Here is a 19,877-nt window from a genome sequence, read left to right on the forward strand (position 1 = left end):
GGGAAGGCAGCGGAGGACAGCCCAAAGCCTTGGGACGCTGCATCTGTGTGGGAGACCCGGAAGAGGCTCCTGGCTTCGGACCGGCATAGTATCGGCCCGTTGCGGCTCACTTGGGGAGTGAATCATCGGACGGAAGATCTTCCTCTCTGTCTCCTCCCTCTCTGCAAATCTGCCTTTTCAATTATTATTATTCAATTATTATTTCAATTATTGAATTGAAAAGGCAGATTTGCAGAGAGGGAGGAGACAGAGAGAAAGATCTTTCATCTGCTGGTCCGTGCCTCAAGTGGCCACAGCTGAGCTGATCCAAAATCAGGAGCCAGGAGCCTCCTCCAGGTCTTCCATGTGGGTGCAGGATCCCAAGGCCTTGGGCCACCCCCTACTGCCCTCCCAGACCACAAATAGGGAGCTGGACGGGAAGTGGAGTCACCAGACTATGGACTCACATGAGCTGGCACCCACATGGAATCAAGGAGAGGATTTAGCCACTAGGCCATCGCGCCATGCCCAATTATTGCAGACTTCTCAGGGGGAACACTAAGTACAAATGGATTGATATGACAGATGTATAGGATTTAGGATTAGGCTTTCTCCATCCAGATTTTTGATAATAGGAATAATAAAATGTTTAGAATCATTAAAAAAAAGGCAAGGTACTAGCAAAACAGATTTGAGAGGATTAAACAACTTACATAAATTCAGAAATCATCAAAGTAAATAACTTATTCAACAATTTAATTTTTTATAACCATTTTTATTTATGTATTTGAAAGGCAGGTACAGAAAGCAAAAGATACTCTTCTGTGGTTCAGTCCTCCAGTGGTTGCCATGGCTGGGCTTGGGCCAGGCTGAAGCCAGAAGGCTGGAGCTTCTTCTAGAACTCCCACATGGATTTATGGTCCCAAGCACTTGGGCTGCCTTCCCCTGCTTTCCTAGGTGCCTTAGGGAGTTGGGTTGGAAGTGGAACAGCCAGGACTCAAACTACTGTGCATATGAAATGCTGACATCACAGATGGTGGTTTAACTGCTAAACCACAATGTCAGCCCCTATTCAGCAATTTAGAGATAACTATACTAGAAGGTAAACTTGGGAAATCACCCAAAGGTCAAGAGATATGGACAAAGTGAGAGGAAGACAAGAAATTGGAAGGACAATAGTCAGAAAAGAATGACTTAATTTTTCCAGAACTGATTTGAGATACAAGGTCTTAGGTTCAGAAGCCCGGTGATCCTGAACATTATAAGTAAAATCAAACCCCCATCTAAATAAGATATTTTAAAGCTACAGAACGTGAAAAGCAAAGGAAATTTTAAAAGCAACCCAAAAGAAAAGAGCAATTGTTTACAAAAGCAAGTCTATCAGACCTAGAGCTCAGAAGCCAGCATCAGAAGCCAGGAAACATGAGATCATATTCTCAAAGTGAACTCCCACATGGGTTTAGGGTCCCAAGAAATAATGGACAGCCTAGAATTTTGGACCTAAGTGTACTATCGAGAGAGGTATGAAATAAAGACTTTTCCAAGAGACTAAGAGAATTTACCATTAACAGACCCTTGCTAATTGAACTGCTCAAGGATGTACTTCAGGAAGAAGAAAATTGAACCTAAGATGGAAGAAATAAGATCTAAGAAGGAATGGTGAGCCAAATAATTGGTAAAAATGGGGTAAATCTGAATAAGCAATGACTTATTTAATAATGATGCTCATATATCATCTCTGTACTTTAAGTCAGGTGTATGTTGACATTTTAAAGAAATTAATAAAACAATGGAATGTGTGACTTTTTAAAATTAATAGTAGAGGAGTAGGTAGGAAGAGCATGGGGAAAAAATCCAGGAAAATAGGAAAGGAGCACAGAAAAAGAAGGACAAATATAAATCAGAATGACAAAATAAATCAAAACATACCAGCAATCAAAAATACAATAATAAAGGAAAATGGATAGATTGAAAACTGATGAAAAAGAAATGATTAATCAGAATAGCATACTTTATCAAGTTCAGCTATAAGCTCTTACAAAAACAAACAACAAAAAACATACATAAGGATTCAGAATGTCCAAAGTTAGAAGATCTTCTGTCTGTTAATTCAGTCCCCAAGAGGCTACAATGGTTGGAGCTGACCTGAAGCCAGGAGCCTGGACTTTCTCATGGGTCTCCCACATGGGTGCAGGGTCCCAAGGCTTTGGGCTGTCCTTGCCTGCTTTCCCAGGCCACAAGAAGGGAGCTGGATGGGAAGCGGGGCTGCCAGGATTAGAACTGGTGCCCATATGGGATGCTGGTGCATTCAAGGCAAGGACTTGAGCTGCTAGGCTATCATGCCGGCCCGTAACACAATTTTTATTGATTTAAAGACACAAAGCATTACCAAGAATAAAATAGGTCCATTGTATGATGTAGAAAGAAAAATTTACTGAGAAGTCAAATAAACTTTTACATACTTAATAATTAGCCTCAAAATATGAAAGTTACATGAATACAGTAGGCTTTAGAGGAAGTTATACCTCTGTTGCTAATTGGTGGGAATAGCTTATAAAAATCAGTACAGATAAAAAAAACCTTGAATAAACACTTTAAAATTATATAAATGAATGTACATGTAAAATACACAGTAATAATCCCAAGAGTTCTTAGTCTTCTCAAGCACGAATGGGAACAGTTTTACAAATTTGCAATGCATTGTTTTAAAAGGAAATTTCAGTCAACAACACTTACTGATATCACAGAGGTTGGTTCTCTAGCCCCAGGGAAACCAAGTTGGTGGCAAGCAACTTGGTTTGGTTACAAACTGTAACCTAAATTTCCCGTGATTTTGGAAATTTAGAAATACATTTTAATATTTAATAATTTAAAAAAACGATCGGGATGGCATTTGACATAGACGTTAAGATATCAATCACCAAGATGCCTGTGTTCTGTATTGGAGTCAGTGGGTTCGAGTCAGCTCTGCTCCCAGTTCTAGCTTCTTTCCTGTTAATGCATACCCTGGGAAGCAGCAATGAGATCCAGATTGAGTTCTGGCCTTTGGCTCCAGCTTGGTCCAGCCCTGGCTACTTGGACATTTGAGAAGTCAACCAACTAATGGGAAATATTATCTTCCTCCTTCTGTCTCTGCCTTTTGAATAAGTAAAGTTTTGAAATAGCAGAAAGCAATCATGATGACTTGAAAATATTTGAGGCAGAGTAATAATAAATATCAAACCTTGGGAGACAAAACCATATAGGGTTCAGGACCCAGCGCAGTAACCTAGTGGCTAAAGTCCTTGCCTAGCATGTATTGAGCTGATTCTTTTTTTTTTTTTTTTTTTAAATTACAAAGTCAGATATACAAAGAGGAGGAGAGAGAGATGAAGATCTTCCATCTGATGATTCACTCCCCAAGTGGCCACTACGGCCGGTGCTGTGCTGATCCGGAGCCAGGAGCCAGGAACTTCCTCCAGGTCTCCCACGTGGGTGCAGGATCCCAAAGTATTGTGCCGTCCTTGGCTGCTTTCCCAGGCCACAAGCAGGGAGCTGGATGGGAAGTGGAGCTGCTGGGATTAGAACTGGTGTCCATATGGGATCCCGGCCCAGTTAAGGTGAGGACTTTAGCTACTAGGCCGTGCCACCAGGCCCTATTGAGCTGATTCTAATCCCTGTGGCCCAGCTTCCCATCCAGCTCCCTGCTTGTGGCTTGAGAAAGCAGTTGAGGATAGCCCAAAGCCTTGGGACCCTGCACCCGCTTGGGATACCTGGAGGAAGCTCCTGGCTCCTAGCTTCGGATTTGCTCAGCTCCGGCTGTTGTAGCCTCTTGGGGAGTGAATAAACGGAAAATCTTCCTCTCGGTCTCTCCTCCTCTTGTGTATTTATCTTTCAATAAAAATAAATCTTTTTATAAAAAACATATAAGGTTCAAAAGAAAATTTAAGTCTTCAGGTATTTATAATTATGAAGAGTATTAACTGAAAATTTAGAAACCAAGTGTTTAAGCAAAAAGAACAGCAGTGTAACAAGGTAGAAAGGAAATAACAGAGATAGATGTTAACTGACAGAACAGGGACCAGCAGGTTATAGCCACCACCTGAAGTTCTGGCATGCCATACAGGCATTGGTTCTTCTGCTCCACTTCTGATCCAGCTCTCTACTAATGTGCCTGGGAAAGCACCAGAGGATGGCCAAGTGTTTGGGCCCCTGCACCATGTGAGAGATCTGATAAAAGTTTTTGCCTCTGGCTTTGACCTGGCCCAGCCCTGGTTATTGCTGCCATTGAAGTGAATAGCAGATGAAAGACTTCTATCTCTGTGTGTCTCTGTCTTTGGAACCCTGCCTTTTAAATAAATGAAATTAAAGAAATAAAAAAGAAGCAAAAAAAGAGCAAGAGCACCAATCCACTGGTTTACTCTCCAAAGTCCACAATGACTGTAATTGGGCCAACTCAAAAGCTGATAATGCTATCCAGGTCTCTCACTTGGGTGCAGGAATCCAATTACTTGAACCATTCCTGCTACCTTCAAGGATCTTCATTAGCTAGAAGCTGGAAACAGATATTGAATTCAAGCACCACAGTTTTGGACTTGGGCATCTTATCCACTGGATTAGTTTCCTTTCCCTGCCCTACACTTCCTCCAATATATAGTTTAAAAGGGTAGATTTTATAGAACATGGTAGCCTGGTTATGTGTTAGAGCTCAACAGAACTAAAGGGTATAACTTTATGCTGGGATTTAAAGTATGTACAAAAGTGTAATTTAATCAGAGCTGATTTCATAAAACATGTAAAGCTTTAAAAAATCTATAAACATTTGGGAAATTAAAATAACTAGAAATCTGGTTCCCCGGAACCAAGTATTATAATCACAGATTCAGGTGATTTTATAGGTAAGTTTTACTAAACAATCAAAAAAACAGATACTTCTATTCTTCCAGAGCATAGGAAAAGAGGAAAGATACTTCCCAACTAGTTTTGAGGTTATTTTAATCTTGATGTCAGAAATCAAAAACAGCAAAAGATACTTATAAGCTATTCTCACTTCTGAACATAGCTGCTAAATCATAATATTTCCATCAGTACAAGAAATTAAAAAGATGTGGAATAAGAGAATTTCTCAAACTACTAGTTTGAGTATAAATTGGTGTTTGGGAGCAATTAGCCAATATTTAATAAAATTAAACATATTTAGGAGCTAGCATTTTGTTGTAGCCAATTAAGCAGTAACTTGATGGCAGCATCTCATATCAAAATGCCCATTAGAATCCTTGGCTGCTCAGCTTCCAATCCAGCTTCCTGCTAATGCTCGTGGGAAGGCAGCAGAAGATGGCCCAGCTACTTGGGCCCCTACCTCCCATGTGAGATCAGGTTGCAGTTTCTGGTTCTGATTTCACCTTTGTCCAAACCTCACTATTTTGGCTATCTGAGGAGTAAACCCATGGATGGAAGTTTTTGTTTTTTTTCCTCTCTCTCTCTGTCTTTTTCCTCTTCTATTTCTCTCTCTCTCTCTATGTTGCTCTGCCTTTCAAATAAATGAATCTTTTTTTTTTCTAATTAAAGATACTTCAACTCAAAACCTGATTTTTTTTTTTTTTAACAAAGTGGTAAGGTTTATTTAGAAGGTGAGGAATAGAAATACACATGGCCCTTGTTCAGGGAAAGTAAGCTAGGAAGGGAAAAGGTAGGGAAGAGAGAGGTTGTTACTTTCCATCCTTCAAGTTCATCTGTCCATCCACAGGGAGAGAAGAGAGAATGAGAGTAAGACCCTCCTAGGAAGGACTCTTAAGGGGTCTGAAAGGGGGAGTGGTTACATGGCACTGTCTCCCCCCCCCCCCCCCGCCCAGTAAGCATAGCAGTTCTCAGACATGGTCTAAAGACGCTCTCACATGTCCACAAGGATTTATGAGAACTATCCAGTACTGTAAAACTGTAAGAGTGAAAAGTTAGAAAAAATAAAACTTGATGTTCATCAGAAGAAGAGTGGAAGTTTGATTCTATGCAGTGAAGTGTTCGCAATAATTAGGATGAGTGTCAGAAAAATTAATTGGAAAGGAAACTGCAGAAGACTGTGGTACCACTTACACAAAGATTAGAAGTACAGCTAAAAAAGCCAATGCATTTATGTACAAATGCAGAAAAAATGAGTAAACCTACATAGAACCGTTACCCTTGGTTGTGAAAAGGAGGAAATGGAGTGGGAGTGGCAAAGCTTCTGATGTTTCCAGGTGTATATTTGAAGGAGAGTAAAGTTTTTAGATTCTAAAAAGGTGAATGACAGACATATAAATTTTCTACCCTTTTTCATATTCTTGAAACACAAATTATGCCTATTTCAGTATTGTATTCTAGGGTTTTGTTTTGTTTTTCTAGGATTAATAAGGATGACCAGCCCTGCCCCTGTTATGATACCCCCGGGTGGAAATGTGTCATCCTCCATGTTGGCACCAGGCCCCAACCCGGAGCTGCCGCCCAGGACTCCTCGCCCTGCTTCTCAATCAGGTAAGGCTTGGGTCTAAGGAGGCTAGGACTTCCTGCATGGATCCTTATGAAACCCAGCCATCTCTGAAGCTGCCTTTCTAACTGGGCAACTCCAAAACCACCACCTTCATAAGATCTGTCTTGTCATTATTCTGTTGTACTTTATATCCCCAGCATTCCTAAAAGTACAAGCCTTGACCTATTCAGTCCTATGGAAATAATCCATGACAGAAAATTCCATAGTCAGTAAATATAATGAATGCATTATACTTTGCCTATCCACCTTGAGAGTCAGAAATTAATGTGGTAGGGATGGGCATCAAGCTGCTGCTGTCCTGGCTCCTCCACTTCCAGTCCAGCTTCCTGCTGATACCTGGAAGGAAATAGATAATGCCCAATACTTGGTTTCTTGACACCCATGTAAGATACCCAGATGGAATTCTTGCTTCCTGTTTTAGCCTGGTCTAGCCCTGGGTTTGTAGACATTTGATGAAATCGTGATGGAAGATTTTTCTCTACTCCTTACTCTGTAACTTTCCCCTTCTGGAAATAAATCATTTTTAAAAAGTGATTTGTTAGAGATGCTGAAAATCTTGCAGTAAAGAAAGCTGGGTCAGGATTAAGTCCTATGGGCTGGCATTGCCATGTAGTGGATTAAACTGCTTCCTACAATGCTGACATCCCATATGTTTGCTAGTTCAAGTCCCAGCTGCCCCACTTTCAATCCAGCTCCCTGCTAATGTACCTAGGAAAGCATCAGAAGATGATCCAAGACCTTGGATCCCTGAACCTGTTTGACAGACTAAGATAGTTTCCAGGCTCCTGACTTCAATCTGGCCCAGTCCTGGCTGTTGCATCCATTTGAGGATAAATCAGGAGATGGAAGATATCTTTCTTTCGCTCCCTCTCTGTGTAACTCCGCCTTTCTTAAATCTTGGCTTACAGCACTAATTAATGTAGTTCCCTAGAATATGAGTTGGAAAATACTGCTCCTCTACATCTTATATTTGGCTCTTATATTTACTGTTTAATCATGACCTTAAGACTTATATCTTTATTTTCAAAGTCAGAGTTAATGAGATGGAAGTGAGGGAGAGGCTAAGAGAGATCAATCTTCTGTCTACTTTCACTCTCCATATGGCCACAAAGGCCAGGACTGGTTCAGGACAGAGCCAGGAGCCAAGAACTTCACCCAGGTCTTCAACATGGGTAGAAGGGGCCAGACACTTGGGCCACATTCCACTGCTTTTTCTAGACAGCTAGCAGTAAGCTGGATTGGAAGTGGAGCAGCCGAGACACAAGCCACTGACCAGTGAGCATATGGGATGTTGCTATTGCAGGCAACAGCATTGCCTCCTGTGCCACAGTGTCAGCCCTAAATCATGAGCCATTTTAAGATAGGAGTCATGATTTTGTTATCTTGATACATTGCTTTACACATAGAAAGTACTCATGAATATTTTTATTGAGTGGTATCAGTAGATGTAACTCCATATTTATTTATTGAACTGCAAATGGCTACTGTCCTTAGATGTAGGTTGTGATAAGTTAATTGTTGTCATGTTGACTATCTTCATGCAGATGCGATGGATCCACTCCTCTCTGGGCTCCATATGCAGCAGCCAAGTCATCCCTCAGGATCTTTAGCTCCTCCTCATCACCCAATGCAGCCCGTCCCTTTGAACAGACAAATGAACCCAGCTAATTTTTCCCAGCTGCAGCAGCAGCAACAGCAGCAACAACAACAGCAACAACAACAGTTGCAGGCAAGAACCCCACAGCAACATCAGCCGCAACAGCCACAGGGAATCCGACCCCAGTTTACTGCCCCAGCTCAGGTGCCTGTTCCTCCAGGCTGGAACCAGCTGCCTTCTGGAGCCCTTCAGCCTCCTCCAGCCCAGGGCTCTCTGGGCACAATGACTGCAAATCAAGGGTGGAAAAAGGCTCCCTTGCCTGGCCCAATGCAACAACAACTGCAGGCAAGACCACCCTTAGCCACGGTACAGACACCTTCCCACCCTCCCCCTCCATATCCCTTTGGCAGCCAGCAAGCTTCACAAACCCATACAAACTTTCCTCAGATGAGCAACCCAGGCCAGTTCACAGCTCCTCAGATGAAGGGCTTGCAGGGAGGACCCTCGAGGGTCCCAACCCCTCTGCAACAGCCCCACCTCACCAACAAGTCTCCTGCCTCCTCACCCTCCTCCTTCCAGCAGGGATCCCCTGCATCCTCCCCGACGGTTAACCAAACTCAGCAGCCGATGGGACCAAGGCCACCTCAGAATAACCCACTTCCCCAGGGATTTCAGCAGCCCATCAGCTCTCCTGGTCGAAATCCTATGGTTCAACAGGGAAATGTGCCACCTAACTTCATGGTGATGCAGCAGCAACCACCAAACCAGGGGCCACAGAGTTTACATCCAGGACTAGGAGGTGAGGACACTGAAGTTATTTATGTTGGTAGATTTGCTGGAGATAGAACTTGTTAGAACTATAGTTTTATAGACATAATGGAGGGAGTGAAATAAGGATGTAATTATTTGCTTTTTCTTATGTGATGATAACAACACTTGATCTAATTTAGTTAAATTGATACATTATTCAGCATCTTATTGATTAAACTAGCTCTCTGAATATAAAAAATGCAGGTAAAATCCAATATAAAGATGTTTGCTTTGTTTTTCAAAATGTTTTTGATTGATCTTGTACTAGTATAATGTCCAGAAGAAACATGCATTTTTATTAACAATTTAAACTTCTCAGCTGTTGAAAAAATTAAGAGTATGCAATAGAGCAAAATTTTGCAACGATAAGCACAGGGTCTTATTGGAGGAAAGGCCCTTCTAGTTATCAATTTTGATAATCCTAGTTAGTAAAATAGTAAGCATGATATTTGTTAAGTTTGATTAAAATATTAAAGGGGAATAAATTCAGAAATCATTGACTTTTATAGTTTTATAATGCCAATGCCTGCTCCTTAGAGAGGGAATTCCACCAGTTATACCTAAAGGAGATTTATTTATTTATTTTGTAAGGTGCCTCTTGTATGAAGAAAAAGCAATGGAGCTTAATGTGTGAGAGGTAAAACGATTACAGTAAAACTTATCCATCTCCATGTTTATTATTTATTATTAATCATTGATCTAGTGCACATGAGTGTGCTTGGAGCTTTTCAGTAAGGAATAGAGAGTTTCAGTAATATTTTCATTTGATAAGCATATCTCCCACCAAAAGACACCCATTGCCTACCCAGAAAATACCCTTGCATCTTTAGTGCAACATAGCAAAGGCATGTTCCCATGGTTTCTAATGAAATTAAGTTGCTCATCGGTCTTTTAAAATCTCTTGAAATTAATTTTGCTGACATGCAGGCTGTAATATTTGATTCCTAAGAAGTTTCTAGAAAATGTGCAAATGTTTATGCGCCAAATTTCACTGTTCTGGGTATTTGGCCCTGGATCAGTGGAAGCTGGGTAGTTTTCTCCTGCAAATGTGATTACAGATTTAATTACAATGGAAGCATGCAAATGGGGACTTGTCACTGCTAAAGAAAGGACAAACGCATATTTGTCTACGATGAGTTTGTCAGGGCACTGCACATTTGGCCCTTAAGAAAAAAAAAAAACAAATGGATGAATACAAGAGAGTTCTAAGTGAGCTTTAGGTCTTGGTGCTTTCCTAGAGCAGATGATATGCTCACCTAGGTGATCTGGCCACATCAAGGCCTGTGTTACAATGCGTGGGTTCTGAGATTCTCCCTATTATGCACTTGTTTTCTGAAATTAGGACTTCCTAAAAGGAAGTAATAGTAATATTTAGTAAGATTCTCTTACAGTGTGACTTCTGGTCCCACAGCAATCCTATAAGGGCATAATGAAAAATATAACCTCACTTTGAAGCTCCTACCAACTGTCTCCAATCTCTTCTCTCTTTCGAAGAGATAAGCACAATACTGGGGGGAAACTTTCTGCTAAAGAGATTGTCATCCTTCCCTCAAAGAAAAAAAATTGCCCATCTGCTCTTAATATTAGGACCCAGCTCTTTGTTTCATGGTAGAGCATGTGAGTTTGTTTGGATATCAGAGAATTCAGCATATTTCTTTGGTGCCTATGTTAAAGTATGTAAATGTTGTTGGGTCTGTTGTATTACAGAGAAAAGTGAGCCCTCAAACCTTGCTGTGGCGTGGCCTCAGATCACATTTAGGGAGCAGATTGCCATCTTTTCCTTGGCATGTTCTAAGTGTAAATTTTTTAGTATTTCTTTTTCATTTTGACAATGCTCATGTAAGAGATTGTGTTGATTTTTTTAACCATCTTTCCCAACCTTATTATTAAAGATCTACCAGTGTGACAGAGAGAGCTAAGCCAGTGGAGACTTCATGCAGCTCATCCTTCCTTATTCATTCCATATCTAAGCAAGAGTATAAATTTGCTAGGTAACTGCCTTACTCATTGTTTTCTATTAAGGAATGCCTAAACGCCTCCCACCTGGCTTCTCAGCAGGACAGGCCAATCCGAACTTTATGCAAGGTCAGGTGCCTTCCACTACAGCTGCCACCCCTGGGAATTCCGGAGCTCCTCAGCTGCAAGCAAATCAAAATGTGCAACATGCAGGTTGGTTCTCTGAGACGCATTCGGTCAACATGCATTGGGCATCATGTGAGAGGGCACGAATGTTTACCATAGCTGAGTCCTGGTCTCTGTTTATAATTTGAAAGTCATAATTACACATTCCAGCACTAGCTGATATATGGAAAATAAATAAAATGTCTCAGGAGAATAGAAACACCTAATAGGAAACGAGAGAAGTTAAGGCAGAGAGATCGGCAGTTGCTTTTTTTCCTATAGAAGCCAAATAATCAATTGGCAATCAGTTGGCAGTGTTCTCAAAACCTGCTTATGTACACAGTATACAGTGGGCCTGTTCTGCCTGTGTGTGGTTGGCTGACCACTGAGTTAAAGCTTGTAGAGTAGTTAGAGGGCAAAAGATGTTAGTGACAAAGAAAACTGCAGATAAAAAGGCATGCGACCATATAGCATGCTTGGAAAACTGCAACTTTTAAAGTATGTAATGTTAGCTTTGTTTATTCTAAGTGTCTGAATTCTGGTGTGCTATATTTTCATACTTACTTAGTACAGATCTCATACCACCAGTGTACTGTATCTAAGAAATTTTGGAGGGGAAATACACTTAAAAGTAGGATTTGTAAAATGGTATTATATAAGCCCAGCTTCGTGAATTTGGATTTCTGGTTGCTTAGGGACCATATGACTAATCCTCTTACTCTTTCTCATCCAAACTGGGGTAGCTTAAATATTTTCTGAACTCCCTTCCCCACTTGGAGTTAATTATGTGGTCCCAACTTTAATTGTAAGTCACAAGGGAATTAGAAAAAATAACAACTTAATGAAAAATAAAAGTCAAAGCTGTCTCTTGACAAGTGAGAGAAAGGAAGGGTAAACTTAACTTTCCTGATCTACTAATGTAGAACTACTCTATAGCCATGTGAATGCATGTTTTGAAAAAACAAAAGTCTTTTTAGAACAATGATAAAGCCTTAACACAGCTGTTTTGTAGTTTTATATGATATGTTCCACAGGCATGTATTGGTTTGTTTTCCTCATTTGTCCTGCCTAAAATGAACTCTTCCCTTATCTACTATTTTCTGTTCTCTTACTCTGCTTAGTTCTCTTGTTGGCTTTATTTTTGCTTTCTGAAAAAATACTTGTTTTATTGTGACCTGCCAACTAGACTGTAGTCTACCAAGGTTCAAGGATCTGATACGTCTTGTTATTTTGTCAGCACCAAAAGTGTCTTTCACATGTTAGAGATTCACTACATGTTGATTGAATTAATGTACAATGGGATGTTTGGTATAATCAACATATACCATGGTCTGGGGGTTCAGTTTGAGTTTATAAGGATAGTTTACAAAGTTTTGCTGAAGAGTTCATAGTAAGTTTGGATAGTGTGAATAAGTAATGGTTTGGCTAGAGGAGCATGGACTGACTTCATTATGGATGCCACTGTGTAGTTCCCAGTTAAAAGTGAAAAATAAAGGGAATAAAATAAGCTAGATGTTAATTTAAATTATAAAAATTTATTTATGGGACTGGTGTGGGAGCTCAACAAGCTGATCCTCCACCTGTCAGCACCAGCATCCCGTATGATTGCCAGTTTGTGTCCTGACTGCTTTACTTCTGACACAGCTCCCTGCTTATGGCCTGGGAAAGCAATAGAGGATGGCTCAAGTCCTTGGGCACCTGTATGTGCAAGACCTGGAAGAATCTTCTGGCTCCTGACTTTGGATCAGCACAGTTCCAGCCATTTGGGGACTGAACCAGCAGATGGCAGCTCTCTTCTCTGCAGATCTGCATTTCCAATAAAAATAAATAAGCCTTCCCCCAGTTTTTTTATTTGAAAATCATATTTACAGAGAGAGCTGGTCTATCTGCTGGTTCTCTTCCCAAATGGCCACCAGGGCTGCATCTGGGCCAAGGAAGCCAGGAGCCAGGAATTCTATCCAGGTGTATAAAGTGGTGGCAGGAGATTGGGATTTCTTGGGATTTCTTCCATTAGTTTCCCAGCTGTGTTAGCAGGGAGCTAGATAGGAAGTGGAATAACCAGGATTTAAAACAGCATTCGTATAGGATACCATTGTTGCAGGGGAAAGCTTAATCCTCTGTACAACTCCAAATGAATATTTATTCATTTTAAAAGAAAAGATGGGGCAGCAGGTGGTACTGCAGGTGAAGCTGCCATCTGTGATACAGCAACCCATATGCACACTGGTTTCATGTCTGGCTTCTCCACTTGCTATCCAGCTCCCTGCTAATAATCCAGGAAAAGCAGTGGAGGATGGCCCAAATACTTGGATGCCAGCCAGCCATGTGAGAAACCCAGATGAAGCTCCTGGCTGCTGGCGTCAGCCTGCCTTAGCCCTGAATGCAACAACCATCTGGGTAGTGAACCAGCAAATGAAAGCTTCTCTGTTTCAGTATCTCTGCCTCTTTGTCTCAGAGAGGTGAGACAGGATTTATTCCCCAAATGCTAACAACAATTGGGGCCAGTCCAGGCCAAATCTAGGACCCTGAACTCTATCCAGGTCACTCCAATTACCAAGGCTATCTTCTTTCACAGGCACATTAGCAAGAAGCTGGACCAGAAACAGGGTAGTTGGGACCAGTTCTCTGATAGGAGATGTTGGCCTGACATGTGGCAGCTTAAGTGCTTGCACCCCAACACTGGTGCTAGGGTTACTGAAGTTTTACTCCCATCTGTTTGCAGCTTCCAAGTAGGATTCTAGTCAGTATATTGCAACTAGAGGCTCAGCTTCCAGATCAGGATTAATTTTTTTTTTAATTAGTCCTTGTGAAGTGTTAGGTGTTCATTGAAATATAGCATCCAGATGTCACACACTGTCTTTGAAAGTCATTATTTGTTTTATCTTGATTTTTTTAAAGGATTTATTTTATTTATTTGGAAGCTAGAGTTATATAGAGAGGGAGAGACAGAGAGTGGTTTCTATCTACTGGTTCACTCCCCAAATGGTGCAACAGCCAGGGATGGGACAGGCCGAAGCCAGGAGCCAGGAGCTTCATCTGGATATTCCATGTAGATATAGGGGTCCAAAACTTGGGCTGTCCTCCACTGCTTTCCCAGATGCATTAACAGGAAACTGGGTCAGAAGTGGAGCAGCCTTTAGGACTTAAACCAGTACTCCTATGGAATGATGGTAATGCTCACCCCCGTTGTTGGTATTTTAAGTTACATTTTCTTTCCTAGGAGGATTTGCCACATTCTTTGTTCCCCTGGTCATTTATAGTGGAATTTACTTCACTAACTTAAAGTGCTTTTTTGTTCACTTCTTTTGCTTTTAGTAGCTACAAGTGCAAGCAATAACGAGATGCTTTTATTTAATCTGAAAGAATTAATAAACTTCATTGCTTTTCAAAATGTTACCTTTAAATTATTACACGGGAGTTAGAACTTGTTTTTCCTCTTCTGTTGTATGGTCATTGAGAATGTAGTTACCCCAGAGTTGGTTGAGTATCTTAATACCAATACCATAATATATCTTTCTGAAACTGTGCCTTTTGTTTTTTCAAGGTGGCCAAGGAGCTGGTCCTCCTCAAAACCAGATGCAGGTGTCCCATGGGCCACCAAATATGATGCAGCCCAGCCTCATGGGAATTCATGGCAACATGAACAACCAGCAGGCTGGTACTTCTGGGGTTCCTCAGGTGAACCTGGGCAACATGCAAGGCCAGCCTCCACAAGGCCCACCGTCTCAGCTGATGGGCATGCACCAGCAGATTGTGCCCTCCCAGGGCCAGATGGGCCAGCAACAAGGAACTTTGAACCCTCAGAACCCTATGATCCTTTCAAGGCCCCAGCTTATGCCACAGGGCCAGATGATGGTGAATCCCCAGAACCAAAATCTTGGGCCCTCACCCCAGAGGATGACTCCACCCAAGCAGATGCTCTCTCAACAGGGCCCACAAATGATGGCATCACATAACCAGATGATGGGGCCTCAGGGGCAAGTCTTGCTCCAACAGAACCCAATGATAGAGCAGATCATGACCAATCAGATGCAGGGGAATAAGCAGCAATTTAACACTCAGAACCAATCCAATGTCATGCCGGGACCAGCGCAAATTATGAGGGGACCAACTCCAAACATGCAAGGAAACATGGTGCAATTTACAGGACAGATGTCAGGACAGATGCTGCCCCAGCAAGGGCCCGTGAACAACAGTCCATCTCAGGTTATGGGGATTCAGGGTCAGGTCCTGCGGCCCCCAGGGCCCAACCCACACTTGGCCCAGCAGCACGGTGATCCTGCCACTACAGCAAATAATGATGTCAGCTTGTCTCAGATGATGCCTGATGTTAGCATGCCACAAACCAACATGGTCCCTCCCCATGTGCAGGCCATGCAGGGAAACAGTGCCTCAGGAAACCACTTCTCAGGCCACGGGATGCCTTTCAATGCACCTTTCAGTGGAGCGCCCAATGGAAATCAGATGTCCTGTGGTCAGAATCCAGGTTTCCCTGTCAATAAGGATGTCACACTAACAAGCCCACTCTTGGTCAACTTACTGCAGAGTGACATCTCTGCAGGCCATTTTGGGGTAAACAATAAGCAAAATAATACCAACGTGAATAAACCGAAGAAGAAGAAACCCCCTCGGAAGAAGAAAAATAGTCAGCAAGATCTAAAGTAGGTTGTGATAAATTTAACCTTATCTTACTCTTTATTTGCAGGCAATTTTGATGGAAAACTTTAGACATGTAAAATCATGTTAATATAATGAGATATCCCTGTGTCAATAGTGTCAATAATTATCAACTATGCTTATCAGGCCTTCATGTATCTTTAATTATCTATTTTTTCTAATGACTCTTAAATTCTTTACTGCTATCAGTCTGGGGAGATAACATTTTTTATGCAGATAATTATTTCTCTTGGAGTGAAATTGCAAGCTATTCACTGCCATTAGTAGGTAATTTGCTGTCTTCAAATCCCTGAGGGAAATTACTTACTTGTTGGGTCTACAGATGGGAACAGAAACTTTTGTAGCATCAGAGCTCTTAGCAAGGGGAGACAGTAGCTTCAGTAGGAGCCCCTGCTTGCACATCTATCACTATCATATTGTAGAACCTTGAGCCTGCCTCTTAGGGTTTGCCGGACTTTTGTTTTTTCAAGTGTACCTTGAAGGGTGGAACCAGATGTATGAAATTTTGCAGTTTTATAATTTCCTGAAAGTAAAGGATATAGAATCCTTCCCTGTAATTAGAAGTGAGAGAGTTATGTAAGGAGTAAATTGTTACAGAGATTGGATGTGTGGGGACCTACTTCAAGTTTTAAATTTCCATGTGCTGGGGATGCATTCACTCATTAATTTATTTGAGAGACAAAAAAATTTCTGTCCACTGGTTCATTCCCCAGATGCCTGCAACAGTTCAAAGCTGGGTACAGGAAAGTTAGTCCAGGTCTCAGGGAGTGGCAGGAACTCAATTATTATTGGGGTTTCCATTAGCAGCAAACTGGAGGCACTCCAACATGGAACATGGTATCTTAACTACTAGGCAAAGCAACCCACTTGGAGGTGGTCAATCTAATCAGGAGCCAGAAACCAGGAGCTTCTCTTGGGTCTCCCGTGTAGGTACAAGAGCCCAAGGACTTGATCCATCCTCCACTACTTTCCAAGTCCATAAGTAGAAAGCTAAAACAGAGGTGGAGCCACAAGAATTAGAGCAGGAGCCCATATGGATGCAGGCATTGGAGGTGGAGGATTAGCCTGTTGAGTCACCATGCCAGCCCCATGCCCCAGGGCTTTTAAAATAAAATTTTTGTGGCATATGAAACTACATAAACTATTGTAGGACAAAATGCTGTCTAAAATTGGGTAACCAAAAGGCAGTCCCTACAGAATGTCTGAATTAAAGTTCCAACTCTTAATTCCAGCTTCCTGCTAATGTATACTCTAGGAGCGGCAAGTAATGGTCCAAGTAATTGGGCCCCTTTCACCCATGTAGAAGACCTGGATTGAGTTTCTGGTTTCCCTGACCTCTTGACTTCAGCTGTTGTGGGCATTTGTGGAATGAAGAAGGGGTGGGAGATCTCTGTCTCTGTCTAGCTCTGTCTCTGTTTCCTCCTTTCAGATAGATTTAAAAAAAAATTGAAAATATAAAATGAAAGTGGGTGACTAAAATTAGGGCAAAAAAAAGAACTCCAAGAGTATGAAAGAAAGGTACAGCTAGGAGTGCAGTTACAAACAAGGTGAGGGCTGTAAGTGCTGTGCTTGCGGAAGTGTGGGTATTTGCAAATACATTTTCTTCATTTCTTTCTTCCCCACTAAAATGTGTAAGTTGCAAATAAAAAGGAAAGTGTCCCAAAGCCAAGGAATATGTACATGCAAATACTCATCCTGCAGCACAGTTAACTTTGTTGGGATGTTTTCCATCTTTATTCTTTGAATATCATTTACTTGGATTAATGTAAGCCTTTTGCAAAATATTATGAATGACTAGAGTCACCACTGTAATATTCACAGCAAAGAGTCTAGACTCTGTGTTGAAGATGATGTGGTTGAAATAGTTCTTTGTAACACTGATGGCCCTTAGACTGTAATCAAGTCTCACAACATGTAAGGGGAGGCTGATGATATGAAGAATTGACATGATGATATCAGGAATTTGTGGAAAGTACGTTGAGTACATTAAGTACTATAACAATAAGTGGATTTTAACATTTCATAAAATTGTCAGATTATTTTTGTTAGATATTTTATCCAGACTAGAGAGATATGAATAAGGATAATGCAGGCAGGTTTTAGCTCTTCAGAAATAGGGACAGGTTTAAAGTAGTGTCATATATTTTCTGTCCAGCTTACTCTTAAATATGTCTCTTGTGTTTTTTAGCAACCCAGATACTCGCACAGCTGGCCTAGAGGATGCTGATCAGCAGCCATTGCCTGGAGAACAGGGGATTAATCTGGACAACTCGGTCCCCAAACTGCCAGAATTTTCAAACCGGCCACCAGGTGATAAAATGTTAGCTAAAGATTATGTTCTGACCATTATGTGTGTGGCATTATATTAATTTCCCTCCAAGAAAACAGTATTAGAGTTCTTTATTATTATTATTATTATTTATCTGCTAATTAGTCTACAATTTGGAGTTTTGTGTTGATACTAAGTAGAATTTTCCAGTATGACTTGGTAAGATATATACATTCTGTGCTGCCAATCTGGAGCCGGGAGCCAGGAACAATATATACATTCTGTTTAGGTTTTGTCTGTTATTTTAAGTCTTCATGAAATCAGATGGAACTATGAAGTGCTTCTTTATTTTTATTAGTGTCAAGGTTCTAGTTAACATTCAAATAAGTAAGATTAAATAGATATATTTTCACTCTGGTCCTTTTTATCTGCTTTTCCTATAACATTTCTTCAAGGGACTTTCTCAAGGCAGGGAAACACCAGGGTTTAAAACAAGATGATCTTTTTTTATGGAAATTTTATTAAAATATTTTAAAGATATAATTTATATATATATATATATAATTAAATATTTGTATATATATATATTTCACATATAAGAGGCACCAGTGCCTAATACCCAGTTTATTAATATGATACATTATATCAATATTGTTAAGTCCCTCTCTAATTATGATACTATTCTTTAAATATTGAGAAATTATGCTATAAGAAGCTGAAATTCATTGATTCCAATGAAAGTATTGTAGAACCAAGGCCAGCTGCCACCATGTGTCTATACCTGGCTGCTCTTGACTAGAACAGTGACTTGTAACCTTATTCCCTGTGACTCAGAGATGCATAAGCCCTTCTTACTCAGACCATTCTCCCCCTGTGTGGATGAAGGGTTGTTTGGACTCTTCCTCATCATCCTACCTCCCTTTTCATATATATTTATATGAGAGAACAATCTTTTAGGGGTAAGCTTTACTCTGCCTATATTTTATATGTCTCAAATGTGAGGGTTTTTAAAGGTAAGCCCATCAAGTCAATTTTGGTTATATATTATAAATTGGGAATGTTCAGTTTTTATCAGGGATTTGCAACAGCATCAAAAAGCTAAGAGGTCCCCGGTCATGGGTAAGTGGGCCCCAATAGCACTGTGAGCATCCTTCAGACATTGGAATCTTGGGGCCCCTCACATTTTTGTCCCCTTTCAGCAGAGTGGGAGCCTCCAGGCTAAATGTGGTTTGAATTGGCAGGCCATCCCATAAAACAAAACAAACCCTGACTTGAAATGTCTTTAGAAAGAGCATCTGTCCTGCAGTTAAGCGAAGTGTATAAGACTCCTACCATCTTTGACTAACCTGCTTTTTTTTGCCTGACCACTACAGGCATGTAAGTATGCAATCCTAGGTTGATCAATGTGGGTTTTGATTGTGCAATGGGCACCATGTGTGTCCTGGCTGTCCCTCTGCTATGCTCCCAGGTAATCCCAAGTATGTTATCACTGGTACCCTTTAGGCTGCTCCTCCAGCTTCTAGAACTTCTGTGACAGCCATGGCCTTACTTTCAAGAGGCTGCTGTATTGTCTGTCCTGCCCTCTTTGGTATTTGCTATGCTGTCTGGTCTCAAAGAGAAAAAGCCTTCTATATCATAGAACTAATATTAATGAATTTTAAAGAAATTAGAGTGTTTGTAATGTGAAAACCCCAGATGTCAAAAATAAAAACCAACTGTATTTACCTATGCAGCTAAAAGGACAATTAAACCTATAGTAATTTCTTGCAGGTAAAACCAAAGAGATTATGTTTTTATTTAAATCTTTATAATTGGATTTTGTACATTGTTCTGATTGGTACCATGGGAATCTTTGAACAGAAGAAATCAGTTAGCTGCTGAGCATAGAACTGGATCCACAGATCATAGTAGCTTCTCTAAAG

At 40.9% G+C, this 19,877-nt stretch overlaps 1 protein-coding gene across 1 annotated transcript in view; it reads left to right on the forward strand.

Annotated features, from left to right (window-relative positions):
• Positions 1–19,877, forward strand: part of NCOA6 (nuclear receptor coactivator 6) — a 68,689-nt gene that overhangs the window by 20,101 nt on the left and 28,711 nt on the right. The window contains exons 7-11 of the mRNA XM_040981606.1: positions 6,337–6,465; positions 8,026–8,877; positions 10,911–11,057; positions 14,554–15,670; positions 17,875–17,996. Of these exons, the coding sequence (XP_040837540.1) occupies positions 6,337–6,465; positions 8,026–8,877; positions 10,911–11,057; positions 14,554–15,670; positions 17,875–17,996 (2,367 nt within the window). The remainder of the gene's footprint in view (positions 1–6,336; positions 6,466–8,025; positions 8,878–10,910; positions 11,058–14,553; positions 15,671–17,874; positions 17,997–19,877) is intronic.

Source organism: Ochotona curzoniae, unplaced genomic scaffold (genome assembly GCF_017591425.1).
Source record: "Ochotona curzoniae isolate NIBS_2020 unplaced genomic scaffold, NIBS_Ocur_1.0 contig_3520, whole genome shotgun sequence".
NCBI lineage: Eukaryota > Metazoa > Chordata > Mammalia > Lagomorpha > Ochotonidae > Ochotona > Ochotona curzoniae.